The sequence below is a fragment of the Anoplopoma fimbria genome, chromosome 19 (assembly GCF_027596085.1).
Source record: "Anoplopoma fimbria isolate UVic2021 breed Golden Eagle Sablefish chromosome 19, Afim_UVic_2022, whole genome shotgun sequence".
NCBI classification, from domain to species: domain Eukaryota; kingdom Metazoa; phylum Chordata; class Actinopteri; order Perciformes; family Anoplopomatidae; genus Anoplopoma; species Anoplopoma fimbria.
Genome location: NC_072467.1, coordinates 27,890,528 through 27,906,381, shown reverse-complemented (window position 1 = coordinate 27,906,381; position 15,854 = coordinate 27,890,528). Strand labels below are relative to the sequence as shown.

At 37.2% G+C, this 15,854-nt stretch overlaps 2 protein-coding genes across 2 annotated transcripts; both read left to right on the top strand.

Annotated features, from left to right (window-relative positions):
* The first annotated feature begins 1,484 nt into the window (after nt 1-1,484).
* LOC129108599 (troponin I, fast skeletal muscle-like) lies at nt 1,485-4,677 on the top strand. Its single transcript, XM_054620469.1, has 6 exons — nt 1,485-1,516; nt 1,923-1,959; nt 2,145-2,273; nt 3,228-3,317; nt 3,438-3,614; nt 4,430-4,677. The coding sequence occupies exons 1-6, from the start codon at nt 1,509-1,511 to the stop codon at nt 4,523-4,525; spliced, it is 537 nt and encodes a 178-aa protein (XP_054476444.1). The 5' UTR covers nt 1,485-1,508; the 3' UTR covers nt 4,526-4,677.
* Nucleotides 4,678-7,082: 2,405 nt separating this feature from the next.
* On the top strand, nt 7,083-15,341 carry LOC129108600 (troponin I, fast skeletal muscle-like). The gene is made up of 7 exons (XM_054620471.1): nt 7,083-7,129; nt 12,138-12,173; nt 12,462-12,498; nt 12,604-12,732; nt 13,044-13,133; nt 13,638-13,814; nt 14,227-15,341. Exons 2-7 carry the CDS (start codon nt 12,163-12,165, stop codon nt 14,305-14,307), a joined length of 525 nt encoding a protein of 174 aa, XP_054476446.1. The 5' UTR covers nt 7,083-7,129; nt 12,138-12,162; the 3' UTR covers nt 14,308-15,341.
* Nucleotides 15,342-15,854: the final 513 nt, after the last annotated feature.

The following is a 15,854-nucleotide window of genomic DNA, read 5'->3' as shown; positions in this document are numbered from 1 at the left end:
GCTTTTATAAAATGTCCAGGGGAACTCATGAAATGTTCCTTTTGTTAAAACTGAGTGAAATGTTTGTTTGGATGAAACAAACTCTGATTTTGTACCATTGGCCCCAAATCTCCCAAAATGTTGTTGTTCCTGTATTCGAATTCTCATTGTGAACTTTTGGAACATCAATGTTGATCACGGAATTTGGGGATTTTGAGGCAATGTTTCTTTTGTAACACTTTAGGGAGTGTATCTTTTAATGTAATTATGCTTCTTTTGTGACAAAACGTTTTAGGGGAAAGTCAGTTTAACCAATGTGGTTTATTCTCGGGATGTCCCAGCATAGACTGTATATATGAAGTGGACCTCGTCGTTGTGACGTCACTCATTGTTTTTTGGACTAACGTTTCTAAGCCTCAAGTTCTGCGTATTGGCCGTCTTGACTTTTTGCAACAAGTGGATCATGGATTCAGGAGGACGGTAGATTACGGAAAAAGCAGATGTCATTTAAGCGTACGAAATCCGAGCGAGATATTAAAAGAATGCACTAGCGGAATAATAACATGAAGAAAGACAAAATAAATGTATGTCATAGATTCTTTGCAAACGAAGTGGACATAGTCATCATGACTTCACCTTATTGGTTTGTGGACTGACGTTTTGAAGCCTCGAGTTGGCAATTTTGCCTTCGCCATCTTGGAAACGGATGTCGTTTTTTTTCGTAACCACTTAATGGAAGTGACCATATATGGACTGAGGAGGAGTGACGTAGAGACGCCGTATACGTCTCTGGTGTGGACCTGTCAATCAGTGTGTAGCCCCGCCCTAAAGCATCCCCTGCTTTATGGTCTGTTTGACTCTAAATGGAGCATCATTTACTAAATGAACATCATGCTGTATTGAAGAAGACTTGAAACTAGAGATTGAGACCATAAACTCATGTTTACAATGTTTACTGAGGGAATAAATCAAGAGAGAAGTAGAGTCATTTTCTCATAGACTTCTATACAATCTGACTTCAGTCTGAATCCATCTGACAGCAGATTAGTGGAGAAATGTATTTTAGACATTTTTGCAAAGATTGGACTCTCTTTAGTTCTACATTTGGATACAGTTATTGTCGTTCTGGATTGTTCTTCACAGTTTCTATATCCGGACTCACAGTCAGAGATGTTTGTACCAATGGAGGAGGTATCAAGTGTTTCCTTATAATCTTCCTGAAGACAGACCTTTCATATCTAGGATGCCCAGGAGGGGACAACTGGAGCGCAGATCCTTGTCCTGATTTAGACTGGAGGTTTTTCCTCAGCTGATGCTCTCAGTTGGTGTCAAGTTTCCTCTAATGGGAGTTATTATTTCTGAACGACCAGAGCCTTACCCCGTCTTCACCTTGTTTTCTATTCTCATCTGTTTGTGTCAGCTCGTACATAATGGCTTTTTTGTGATTTTGAGATACTTTCTTCACTAATTAAACCATTTAAAATTTAAAATTGTGTTTTTCTGCAGGCTTTGAAACCAAAAACGCCAAGATGTCGGAGTAAGTAATTCTGGGTCTCATTCATCTATATGTTCATGTATATTCTTTATTTTGGAACATAACACTGATGTTAAAATTCAAAATGTCCAACCTATATCAAACATATTAAGTAATCTATATTATCTAATCAGAAGAAACATATATTGTATTTAAAACAGGATGGTAGAAGTGAAGCAATTTGCCTTTATTATGAATATAAAATTCATGTTCTTTTAATCAGAAAGCTACGATGGTCGTATCAGGGCCACTGTAGGTAAAAATGTAAAGTAAATAAATTACTAAGCCAGGGTATGGGGGTAATATTATTTTCTCAGAAATTTACGATTTAACTTTTCTTTTACTTGCAATTGCCCTAAAACGCTGTTATGGAAATCTCTCTTAACAAATGTTTTCTCAAACCCTTCAGGAAAAAGATGTCATCGAGTCGCAAGCATCATCTGAAGGTAAAATATCTCTATTTGTCATTTTCTACAGTGTTGTATAAAATAAATTCACTTTTTTAGTAAACAGTAACTTGCCAAAATTTCTCCACATTCACACTTTTAAGCCACAAAAGCAGAGAGATCCCTCTTGCCGTTGACTACGGATGTTCACTGATATCTGATGTTGTGTTGATGTTGTCTGGCAGAGTTTGATGCTGTCCATCGCCAAAGGTTTACTGGAGGAGGAGGAGAGGGAGCAAGAGGAGGAGAGGACCAGGTACATGGCTGAGAGCTGCCCTCCCGTGTCCATGCCCCGGAGCATGCAGGAGCTACTGGTATGTAACACAAACTCTGAGACTTATGGCGGTTTGGGAAAGAGTCACAAAATGCAGTCTATTGGTTTCGTGTACAGGTTGGTTTGTTTTTTCATATCCATCGAAACAACTTTTTCTTATTTTGGGACGACATCCCGTAAAAAACGAAAGTTAGGTTTAGGCAACAAAACCAACAGTTAGGTTTAGACAACAAAACCAACAGTTAGGTTTAGACAATAAAACAACAAAAAACAGTTAGGTTTAGACAACTAAACCAAAGTTAGGTTTAGGCAACAAAACCAACAGTTAGGTTTAGACAACAAAACCAACAGTTAGGTTTAGACAACAAAACCAACAGTTAGGTTTAGACAACAAAACCAACAGTTAGGTTTAGTCAACAAAACCAACAGTTAGGTTTAGACAACAAAACCAACAGTTAGGTTTAGACAACAAAACCAACAGTTAGGTTTAGACAACAAAACCAACAACAAAACCAACAGTTAGGTTTAACAAAACCAACAGTTAGGTTTAGACAACAAAACCAACAGTTAGGTTTAGACAACAAAACCAACAGTTAGGTTTAGACAACAAATCCAACAATTAGGTTTAGTTCATTTAATTGCGACTCCACCACGAATAAGGCTCCTAATTGACTTTGCATTGGCATTCATTTTGTCCTCAGCGACAAGAAAGAAAACAGACAGTTCATGTCCATTTAAACAAAACCAAAAGATTGTATTTCGTGACAACCATGATACTAAGCTGCCGGTAAAGCAGTCAGTTCTGAGCCTAGTATGGTGTGTTGCAGGGTTTATATCGTGATTGCAGAATATAATTTACAGTATTTTTTTTTTGTTGTATTGAATATGTCATAAGATGTACATAATGGAATGATCTGGCCTTTATTTGAGATAATTCGGTAATGTTTGTGGTCCACAGTTGTCACTTTGGTATCGTGACAGTATTTTTGTTTAGGAGCTGTGCCGGGAGATCCACCACAAGATCGACGTGATCGACGAGGAGCGATACGACCTGGATATGAAAGTCAACAAATCCGACAAGGAGGTAGATTACATGAAATTATGTAAATATTTGAATAAGGCAAAAATGACCATAATCTATATTTGATAATTGCGTAAATTGTCGTAAAATCTTAAAAAATGTCTCTAATTTTCCACCTTACAGATTGACGACCTAAAAATCAAAGTCCAGGACCTGATGGGTAAATTCAAGAAACCCGTCCTGAGGAAAGTTCGTATGTCGGCCGACGCCATGCTGAAGGCTCTGCTGGGCTCCAAACACACGGTCAACATGGAGCTGAGGGCCAACCTGAAGCAGGTCAAGAAGGAGGTCAAGGAGGAGGTGAGGAAGTGGAGACTCGTTTTATAAACCTGTGTGGAAGCGACAGAAGTTCCTGTTATTATTACGAGCTAGCAGACATGGACGATTTGGAATTTTGTCAAATGAATGCATGAAACGGAAATGTCATATTTCCATCATGGTCTAATGGTTTTACATATTTTGAGATTTAACTGGAGCTCTTTTTAATCACTTTATCTCGTCGGCTGGAGAATAAGCTACTGCAGCTGTTTATCTCCGTCAACCAATTTAACCACAGCCGAAAATGTGGTTCAATTTGTGCTAAATTTGGATGGAAACAGTTTTCTATAGAAAGCTGCGCTCCAGTAGAGGCAGAGTTTATACCTCTGTCTTGTTTTATCTAACATTTGAACCATCTAGATTAGATGAATTCTTTCACTTCCATCTTCCTCCAATGATGTGATAAATTAGAAAACTAATGATCTGATGTTTAAATCTTTGGTCTGCTCAATCCAAGTGCACTTCAAACACTTCAAACACTCTTGATGTGGTCTTTCTTTAAGAGATTTATTATACCCTAAATCTCAAAAACATCTCCACAGAAGGCTCTACAGACTGTAGAGGTCATTTTTCTGAATTAATTATCTTCTGAGAAAGTCCTCCTTAACCTTCTTTACTCCATGCATGGCCTTTATTCAACCAACCTTCCCTAACAGTTACTGTTTGGATATTATATACCAGATTTTAAAAACGTTTATATATTTAATCAGACCGTTATCTGAAACTCTTAGTTTTAAGGAGAAACTTTGATAAAAACCTCCTGGTCCGCCTCTGATTTTTGGTCTTTGGTGTTTCAGGATAAGGAACTGCGTGACGTCGGTGACTGGCGTAAAAACATTGAAGACAAAGCTGGCATGGACGGGAGGAAGAAGATGTTTGAGACCGAGGCTTAAATCAGCGACATATCTGCTCGTGACAGAGCTGCTGTATCTTTAGTCCCTGTTTTTTTATTGCCTGGTTTACTCAGCACGCCGTTTAGATAGCACAAATATATATATATATTAAAACAAACTACCTGTTTGGCTGAATAAACAAACTGAAGGATTCCTTTAAGTTGTGCTTATTTGTTCTAAAACCCGAAATTAGACAAGATTATGTCAAAAATGAGCACTTTGAGCACCGTTAGCTCTAAGTGCTGGCTTCACTGTCGCCATGTTGAGAGCCGTATGGAGGCAATTGATATTCTCTGAATTTCGTATTGAGCACCTTTAAGGAAACAGATGAAGCAGGTTTCTCAGTTACTTCATACAATTACTGTTAATTTAATCATGATTGATATATTACATCCCATATTAAGACTACCTAAAATATCCAAGTTAATTCTTTAGCATAAAACACAAGTATTTAAAAAAAAAGTTAGCTAACAATTTGGAGGCGGAGTGCTCCTCTGACATCAGCATCATTAAGGGACTGTCATCGTTGGAAGTTTATTTTTTGTTTCACCATAACTAGGCTATAACTTTTAAGTGTCATGTTGATACTTTCAAGAATAATTATTCAACAATGTTAGATATATTACCAATAAATGGGTGGAGGTTTCATGGATGATGCTTCACTGCCCTTCGATGGCACTTATTTAAACTTATTTTGTGAATTTAATTGATATTCAAATAGATCTACTGCTTAAATTTTACAAATGTAATAATTATTATATATTAAAAACACTGAGTATGTATATAGTGAATCTTAATGCCTTCCCATCTCTAATATAAATCTGTGAGTGTTGAGGATGGTGATCGATATAACAGGTGGATGTAATTGAATGAGTTTAAGGTAGTATTTAAAGGCGGCGAACATAATCCAACTCTGAGTTAAAGTTTCTCGGTTGTTGCTGTTTTATGACGCGCAAATCTTCTAATGGTGTCATCTTCAACACATCGTTAAGGTGAGATATATGACCCCAATTAATGTCAGAAAAACATTCGTCCCCTGAAAGGAACTCTGTGAAGTATATTTATCTTCCTAACGGCGACTTTTACTACCAAACAAACTGGATCATAAAGAGAAACAGATCGGAGGTAAGAAAATCTTTTTTTAAATTATTCAATGAACATGTTGTTTTGGTTGACTTTCACCTTCTGTCTCAATGCTTTATTTCATTGAGTTATTCTAGAATATGTGGGCTACGTAAGAAGTTATGTAACAAACATAGTTGACCTTTTGACAGCTAAACCTAACTAAGTAGTTATGTCGCCTAAAGCTAACGCTACATTTTTTCTGTGGTTGCTATTACGTGGATGTGGCATGTTAGGAGGTCGTATTTCATCATTATGAAATACATTAATACGTTGGTTTTTCACCTTTATCAAACACATTAACCGTATAGATGTATATGCCGTCTGGTTTTTGTCTCTTTCAGAGTCGCCGGGCTGCAACAACAGAAACACTGTGAGTTCAACTTTCTTTTAAAGTCATAATCCGTAATCCAAATATAATGAAAAGGGTTGCTATAAGACCGGAAATGTAGCAGTTTGGAAGCTATTTTTATTTAAATACATGGACTAACATTAATTTAATTTCTCATACTGTTAAAAGATTGTTTTATATCAGTATAGAAAATAATAAATCTAAACTGTTATCATCAGTTTTTAAAGAAATTCAAACAAATTGATGTCAAATGTGATAAAGTTTTGTCCCCAACATAATAAGAATTAAATGAATCAACTTTCCTGTTTCATGACAGTAAAACTGTTGAACTTGATGTCTAATTAGTTTAATTTTGACCTCTAAATATTGAGTTCGTCTCTCTGATTGAGGAGGTTTAAACTTTGATTAGTTCAGCTGATATTCCAACAGTGCTAACCTTAGACTAACTTTCTATTTATATTGTGAAGTTTGAATTGAATTGTTAATTCCAGCTTGTATTCGGCTGCTTTTATTGTGAAAGTCTTGACAATGAAACAGGAAGATGTTCCTGTTTAAATCTAAGTTTCTTTTACCAATGACTGATGATTTCTTCTCTTCTTACTCAACTGTTGCTCAGAGGTTCTTTGTCTCTTTCAGTGGAACCATTGAACTGTTTTGTTCTCCATGTTCTAAACTAAATAACATCTATTAGTAAAGAGACTTTCTACAAAATAAAAGCATCATTCAGACATGTAGATTGGTCCTCTGACTGGACAGAGTTGAGCTCTGTGGCAGCAGCTTTAATGTATTCCTAATATATAAAGTTATTCGCTGTTGATTGCAAAATGCCTCTGTGGTTTAATCACTTTCCTGCCTTCTCTCTGTCAGAAGGATGAAACAAGATAATACAGATAACAATTTTAAAGGGCGGGTTATTTATAATGAGGCGAGCAGAGCAAAGGGGGCAGATGACACTGTACTGTATTTCATGACCTTGCCAGCCCATTGGTTTGACCAGTAATCCGCTTCCATAAAGAGAAAGTGGAGGATTTAGAGGGCTATCACAGATTGCAATATATACCTTCCTAACACTCGATGTGGTCTGGACTGGGTCTGCGTCTCTAACGAGCTGAACACTCCTCCTGGTTAAAGTAAGGACTCCTTCTCCGTGTGTTTAGAACAGCAGGCGTTAAAGGTTTCATCTGGTCGGCACGGTTGGGAGGAATTCATGTCTTGTTTGTCCAAATCTAGTTTTGTCCGTGACAAAAGAGGTTTGCGTTCACGTGGAAGTCTTTGATTTCTTTGGCTGTTCTTTTATCAAGGTGTGACGTTCAATAGCAACGGGAAAATGCAGATTGTTTGATGTTTTTGGGGGAATTTATTATGAATTGAAGTGTTTTAGCAATTTGCAGCCATAATTGATGTTTAAATGGCATGAGATGACTTTAATGTACTTTTTATTTTGAGATATTGGAAAAAATGTGGACAGTTTTTGGTTTCTTTTGTTAGAACTGTTATTCTTGTGTCCCGATTGTTTGTTTTTTTCAGTAGTAGTTTGTTTTGTACGTGTTCAGAACCCCGTTGGCAGGCCGGTGATTTACGGCCTGGTGATGTGGCCTCGCTGAAAGGCGACACCACTACAAGGCCCGAACGTGAAATGGATCCGTCGGTGTTTATCCTCCTGTCAGCGCCGAGGCGTTCGCAGGAAAACCTGCTCTAATCTGCAGCGGCTGCTGACTTCAGTCTTCACTTTACTCCTCTCTTTAATCCTCGCGCTCCAAATTTAGCCTGTTTTTCTTCGTGAGCATTCAGACGTTAAAGCTTTATGTCAAATAGAATTTATTACACATTGTCTGTATCTAAAGTTTTCAGTCTTTGGAGGGAAACCGGGTTTAACATCAGCTGTTGATTTAACTGCATACAGTTTGAGGTACTTGTAGTTTTTCCATTCTATTCATTATACTTATATTCTCATACATCTCAGAGACAAGTATTTTGCTTTTTACTGCACTAAATATATTAACTATACATATACATACACATAAAGACTTATATTTAACTACGTGACAGTATTTTAAGTTGTTAAAGTTAGCCCTACCTTTACAACATTAGTTATATATCTATATTTACATATGTATGTGTTTTCTCAAACGTTTTATCTAATGTCTTTTAAAAACAAGATTCAAACAATGAACAAATACTATCATTTAAATTACATGACAATAATTTAGGTTGTCAAAATTAGCCATACCTTTACAACATTTAAGTTATTTTGAAATATGTTTATGCAACAGTAAAGTTTTATTTTGTCTTTTAAAAACAAGATTCAAACAAAAACAATTATAAAATCAAACTATATGACAGTATTTTAAGTTGTTAAAATAGCCCTACCTTTACAACATTAAAGTTATATACCTATATATGTTTATGTTAAGGCAGCTGTAAGATGTTATTTGATGACTTTTAAAAACAAGATTCAAACAATAAAAAACATTATACATTCTTAAAATTTAAACCACATGACAGTATGTTAAGTTGTAAAAAATTAGCCCAACCCTAACTACATTAAAGTTACATATAAAATATGTTTAAGCTACAGTGAATATTTCTTTTTACGTCTTTTAAAATCAAGATTCCTACAAAAGAGTTTTTATTTTGGATTCTGTCATTTCCGTGAACTCGTCTTTCAGATGTGTTTGTCTCTTTAACGCACTCCTTTATGCTTTGGGGTTTAAATGCCATTGTGGCCTCTTGTCTGTATTTCCGTCTGTGTGAAGCAGATGAGCTGTTTGTGTATCGGAGGTCAGCCCAACAGCGAGTTATTTTTGCAATAAGCTCTAACGTCTTGTCCGTCCGAGGGATGTTCCGTGGTGTTGAGTTACCGCCAGCCGTCCTCCAGAGACAATCCCACACATCACACACTCTCACACTCTTGAGAACAAAAAAAAAAAACAGGCCCCAAATTTAACCCTGCAGATATTATTCCATCTCCACAGCAACACGTTGTTTTGTCCCGATAGTTTCCAGTGTCCGCCGCCTGCTATTGGTTCACGGCCATTTGTTCCCGGGCCAGCTATGTGTTTCGGGATGCCGGTTGACCGACGTCTTTTAAGACGAGCCTGCTGTCATTTATTATTATTTTTTCTCCATAATGAAGATGTTAGCTGAGACAGCTGAGGCTCCAGGAATAGGAGTCTTAATCCACTGCTCCGTCACAAGCAGCTCAGCCAAACTCTATCTGGCCTCCGAGCACCTCGAGAAGAGGCCTCACAGTCCTCGAAACCTGGTTCTTTAAGGGTCCGCTTACCCAGATGAGAGGTTTATTTTAATGCAGATAGAAGTGGGAACAAAGAGTTCAGATCTCAGTGAGCTGAGGACAGCATGTGGACACAATCAGGACAATTTATCAAACGTATGTCTCCAATATCTGCTGATGAAAACACAACATTTCCTTGATCCTGCTGCTTCAAAATAAAAGCTTTTAAAATAACACGTAACAGGGACTTTTATTGTGAAGATAACACAATAAGTGAAGCTTTGTTAACTGCTATTTTTCAATAAAGCAAGTCAATTAATAGGGAGGAAGAGTAGGCAGGAAAAAATGACAAGGGATTTTTATTGTGAAAAATGTTTATCACCAATTTAGCGTAGTTCTTTAGCAGCTATTCTTCAATAAAACAAGTCTGAAAAGTAGCTGCAAGAATAAAACACAGATAATATAATATAAAATATGTTTATCACCTAAATAGCGTAGCTTTGAAGATGGCTACTCTTTAGTTTACAAGTCAACTAAATCTGCAGGGAGGAAAAATAAACGGCTAAAGTAACGAGGATTTATTGTGAAGAGTAAATAGTGAATGAAGTTTTCCACTGATCACAGACGCTTTTACCACTAAAGGTAATCAATTACCATCCAGCCTGGCAGCTCACCGTGTGGACAAACAGACGAGTTCTGATCCGACTCATCTGATCACAAAAGTCGCATTGAAAAGACAAGACGAGCGTAACCACGGCGATGGTTTCATTCCAAAAACTGTTTGAGGCTCAGAGAACAAAGATTTTGCAGTATTCCACCAAAAAAGTAGGATTAGAGAAACATAATAATATCAGTATTTCTCTCCCATTAATCATCTCATGACCCTTGTATGGAAACCATCGGACTAAACTAGCTGACCAATGGACATTTTACTTCAATGTACTTTGAATGCCAGGACTTTCATTTACAACTGAGTATTTTTACATTGTTGTATTGGTACTTTTACTGAAAAAAAGGGTCCAGGTACCCGTTTTTAATACTTAATGATAGTTTTGGTTGTGCTTGACTTGTTTTTTTTGAGACCTTTCTTCTCGGCTGTCTGAGATTTCGTCAGTACAATGGTGGTGAAAGGCATTTTCTCTGGAGCGCTGAAATCAATAGAACAGTAAAATTAAATAAATAATCTGTGGTGGGGGTTTGAAACCAGCTGTATCTAAGTTTTGGAAGGTTTGAAACCAGCTTGGTTGTTTTGGTTGGAGGACTTGTTGTGCACGGTTACCCTCTTATTTGTGAGCTAAGACGAGCAGGGAAGTCAGGTGACGTAGTATAAAGAGTTAGAAAGTCAGTGTAGGAAGGAGGTTGAGGTTTAAACAAGGACTATAAAATTAGGGCTTTGAAATTAAAAGGAAAACCTTTTGCCAGTTTAACGTTGGAAGCATAGACTGTATCTAAGAGGTGGAGGTAGTCATCGTAACGTCACCCATTGGTTTTTTGAACTGATGTGTTGAAGCGAGTTCACTCGCAGGACCGGAGGTTGCTGCCAGGTTGGAAGGATAGGAGTTGTATGTCGTTGTATTTGATACGGTAAATGAACTTTTGGCTGAGCCCCAAATACAGTGAATTACAATGATCCATTTTTAGAGCTTCATCCTACCATGAGGTGAGGCGGTGGTTTTCATTTAACACGTCGGGGGCGCTAGAAGAACATCCAGAGGATCACCATGGTCCTCATTTATCGTCCTATGGGGATCATAGATGTCCGAAACTAAATTTCATGCCAATCCGTCCAATAGTTGAGATATTTTGCACCGTGCCACAGGTGTCTGGACCACGAGCCCCAGAGCCCTGCTGCTAAAAATAGCGGTCCATTCCTTTAAGGCATTGACGCGGCCTCGGTTACAAAGCTCAGTTCCACTAAATGTCCTGGAATGAACTTTGAAGTGTTCAGATAGGATTAACTTGAAACACGAAACGTGAGACAGGTGAGGCTCTACAGCAGGAAAGAGCAGATGTGACCTCAGACATGAAGTACTGTATTTAGTCATTTATACAGTTATTTATACAGTAACAGTGGACATTAACAGACATTTACAGTGAACAGAAAACAAAGCACCCTTCAGGTTATCTGAATAAATTACAGATCATCGTTGTCCTAAACACCAGGCAGCAGCTCGCCACAATAATTACATTTTTCTGCTGCCAGGAGACACGTTCATATGTTTCATGTGGGAAGATATTCTTTGTAACACAAGTCAATATGTCACAGGAATCTGTTGGCTGATTGGCTGTCGCTCAAATACACTATATATAAAAGGTGGATGTGGTCATCGTGACGTCACCCATTGGTTTGTTGTTTAATGTTCTGAAGCCACCATCTTGGTTTCTGGTCGTCGCCATCTTGGTTTTTTGCAACTAGACGTGACAAGAGAGGGTGGAGTTAATTGGAATGCTGAATTATACATTTTTAGGCAACTTAGATGTTGTAATATTTTATGAAGTGAAAACACACTGAAAGGGTTAAAGTTGTAAGACAGAAACACAGCCAAAGCTTCATGTCTTAAAGCTGCATTCTCTCTGCTGTCCACCAGGGGGCGACTCCTCTGGTTGTATAGAAGTCTATGAGAAAATGACTCTACTTCTCTCTTGATTTATTCCCTCAGTAAACATTGTAAACATGAGTTTATGGTCTCAATCTCTAGTTTCAAGTCTTCTTCAATACAGCATGTTTTTTGACATTTTGTTTCTCTGTGTTGGTGGATATGTATGCTTTTCTAAGATTTGTTTATATGTTTTGTGTATTTTTGTGTTATCCGAAGTGTTATTGTCTTGTTTTTTTATCACATATCAAAATGTACAATTGTCATTTTAATGCTGTGTTTTACGTGTTGTTTTCTTTTAATCAGATAACATCCAGTTCCTGCTGCAAAGATGGCCTGCGAGTGAGTAAACCGTTTATATATTTATCAATATGTTTATCGTTCTGTTTGTTAGATGGTGGGTCGTCTCATATACTCGATAATAGATTTAAGTGCAGAACTTTTTGAAGGATAAAATACTACACTTTTGTATATTTTTTATGGACTATTTTCTCATTTACTGCAAAACTCAGTTGAACAAGACAACTCTGGTACATGTTTCTGATCACCTGACATTGTGTTTTTGATTATTGATTATTTATAACACAATGACCCGAATGTCGTATTCACGTCTCGTGTTTTCACCTGCAGGAAAAGACTGTCTGCGAGGCGTAAGCACACTCTGAAAGTAAGAAATCACTGTGTTTTTATTCTTGACCGAGAAGGTCTGAGAGGCTGTTTTTGAAATTGTATCTGGAAATGTCTAAAAGTTGCTTGTCGGTGTCATCCACAGGGATGTATGCTGCTGGTGGCCACCAACATGCTGGAGGCCGAGGCGACGGTGAAGGTCGGGGAGAGGGAGAAGTTCCTGGCCGATAAATGTCCTGCTCTGGATCTGCCGTACACCAAAGACGAGCTGGAGGTGAGACAGAACCAGAACCGGGACAGACTGCTGTCAGCGTTATGTGATGCACTGTGGTTTAAATGTTTATTTCCTTCAATGATAACTGTTTTAACAAAGATATTCAAACTTCCTCAGTGTCACATGACAGAATCTTATAGTTTATTTTTGATCAAAAATGAACATATTTTTTATTTGATTACATTTTTTAAATAAAGGAATTCCCTTCACAACCTTTTGAAGATTTTTGATCAGATCTCTGGTTTGTTAGATTAATGTATTTAAGTATACCAAAATTTGGAAAAACAACTAAAACACAGTTTTCTCTTCAGGATCTTTGCCAGAAACTCCACGAGCAGATTGACATCAGTGAGGAGGAGCGATACGGCATCGAGTTCAAACTCAACCTGGTCCTGAATGAGGTGAGACACTGTTATTAGTTTGTTTTAGTTTGTTTTTCTTAAGCTATCAGAATCAAATTTATTGGCCAAGTATTCGTAAAGAAAAGTTTCTCTCATTGTAACTACATACAGAACAATTTACAGGAAGATATAAACAGACATATGGCCGAAAACAAAGACAAAAAGCTGAACAAAGTTAAAACATGAAAATAACTATCATGTACATGGAACAAGTAAGCTTTAAAAAAAGGTGTATTTATTAAAATATATATATGTATATATATATACATATATATATTTATTGTTGTTCTCATACAGGATCGTGTGCAGAAACCTTGTTTGAAGGTTTTTGTTGAATATTGTGTTTCAAATGTAACTTTCCATCATTTCAAAGTCCTGTTCTATAAAAACCTGAATGTTCTTTAACCTTGTGTTTCATCAGGAGAAAAACTGTAATGAGCATAATAATATACGATCATTTGACCCATAATAAAGTCTATACTTGTGTCCTGAATCCCCCTAAAGGTCAGAGACCTCAACATAAAGATCGTGGACATGAGAGGAAAGTTCAAGAGACCCCGTCTGAAGAAAGTACGTATGTCCGCCGACGCCATGCTGAAGGCTCTGCTGGGCTCCAAGCACACGGTCAACATGGACCTGAGGGCCAACCTGAAGCAGGTCAAGAAGGAGGTCAAGGAGGAGGTGAGTCTACTGCCTGCTTCATCTAAATGTTTGTCTGAAAACAACGACCATCGATATTCCACCGAGTCAGTTTGTTGTCTTGGTTTCTTATTGGCTGCCTCCTTTACTTTAGATTGAACTAGTGGATATTCTGTCTGACTAGCAGCAATGGTTTAAGGATTAATCTGGTTTATTACGACTTGTATTTTTGTATGTTTGGCCATCAGTTATGATAACGCTTTAGCGCGCACCAAGTTTGGTGTATATTCCTTAAAAGAAGTATGTATTACAAGTATGTTATACATACAAGGAATTTGGATCGGTTATTGGTGCGTAACATTAAACATAACATGATACGTCTCTATACACTTGCTGCTTCTTTCTCTGTATCTTGTCTTTTTACTTAAATTAAAAATATAATTTGTGTTCACAGGACAAGCAGCTACGCGATGTGGGAGACTGGCGTAAGAACATTGAAGACAAGTCTGATAGGAAGAAGATGTTTGATAGTTAAATGTGATCCTTCGTGGGGTTTTGGGCTTAAACGAGTGCTTTTCGGGACAGAATTCAGGTCTAATGTCTTTGTAATGGAAGAGTTTTATTCCAAAATACTGCATATCCACTGTAAACCATATTGTTTATTATTATTGAACAGATAAGATGTGAGGGTTTATCAGATAAAGTTGGATAATTTGTCATCTAAAAGTTCACATCTTAAGAAAGATGATAGTGTTTCTAAGCTTCTAGTATGGTGCAGTAAGTGATGAACGATAATCTCAGTTGGTTTGCAGGATTTGAAAAGTGATGACTGTGCAAACAAATAATTATTTTCAACCTTTTACTTTTAATTTAGGCTATTAAAAGTACAATTGTTTTATTCAAAGCACAAGTTCAGTTACACAGTTTTCACTTTGTTAAAATCTGTAATAAATCTGCTGTAGATTCGGTTTGTTTTAGGTAGTTTTTGGATATCTTACCTTGGAACAAAACTCTTCAGTTGAGTCTAAGCTGCCTTTCTGCTTTTGCATGTATTGCCACTGTACTGTGATGTATTTGTACCTTGTGTACTGCTGCCAGTATTAGTACATGAGTGGTGAATCAAACCTGTTTTTGTACTGTGAAGGCTGACTCATGCTTCTGCATCCAAACATCGCTTTTACAACAGAAAAGACATCATGCGCACTTGTTTGGCGAATGTCTTACAAATATATCTCTTCTGCGTTAAAAGATAAAATAAAAAAAACTAGTATCACATTTGCAGCTGATCATGTAAACTTGTAATTTAAAATATCGGGTCATTATTAGGTCGCTTTGTTCCGTAAAGTTTGTCTGCGCCCATTCTTGAGTTAACGTTAGCCCAAAGCGTTTCACGTTAGCATGGCAGTGACGGATGAATTAATGAGCGACTCCTCCGTAGCAGAAGTATAATTCAGCCTTCAGTCTGAACTAACATCATGTCATCTTTTCTAAACTGTTCAAACAGAAGTGTGATGTACCTTTCTCATCTTTTTGCTGTCACATTAAATAAGAAAGCTTCATGTTAATCTTGCTCATAGTCGTGTTGAATTTGTATCAGGGACGACAAAACAAACCTCCATCCGCCATCTGCTCCGTCTCAAAAGTCCGATTCACTAAAGATCTTGACGATATTACAGCCTGCAAAGTTTTGCAGTTGAGTACATTTTGCCCTTTATGTCTGATTGCAATTATAAATATGGCAAAGCATAAATGTTGGCTTTGAAGGCAGAACAACGGTGACAAAAAAAGAAAATGAAATGTTCAGACTAAGTGCTACAGGTTGCAAAACTTAAGTCAAGGAATTTAACGAGTTTAATAAGTCTGTCAGTCACCACCAACTCTGAACACGCTAATCGTTTCACTCTTACTTTGTCTGGCTAATAGCGCTGATCCTTGTGAATTTGACTGTTTTTGCAATGAGGCTAATTTGAATAGAAAGAGGCCAATTTTGCGCCACATTTCTAAAATATATATTCCAATTTAAATAAGTGTAAATAACGCAGAAGCACTGAGACGCTGCCTGAAGCTCACTCTCAGTTAGCG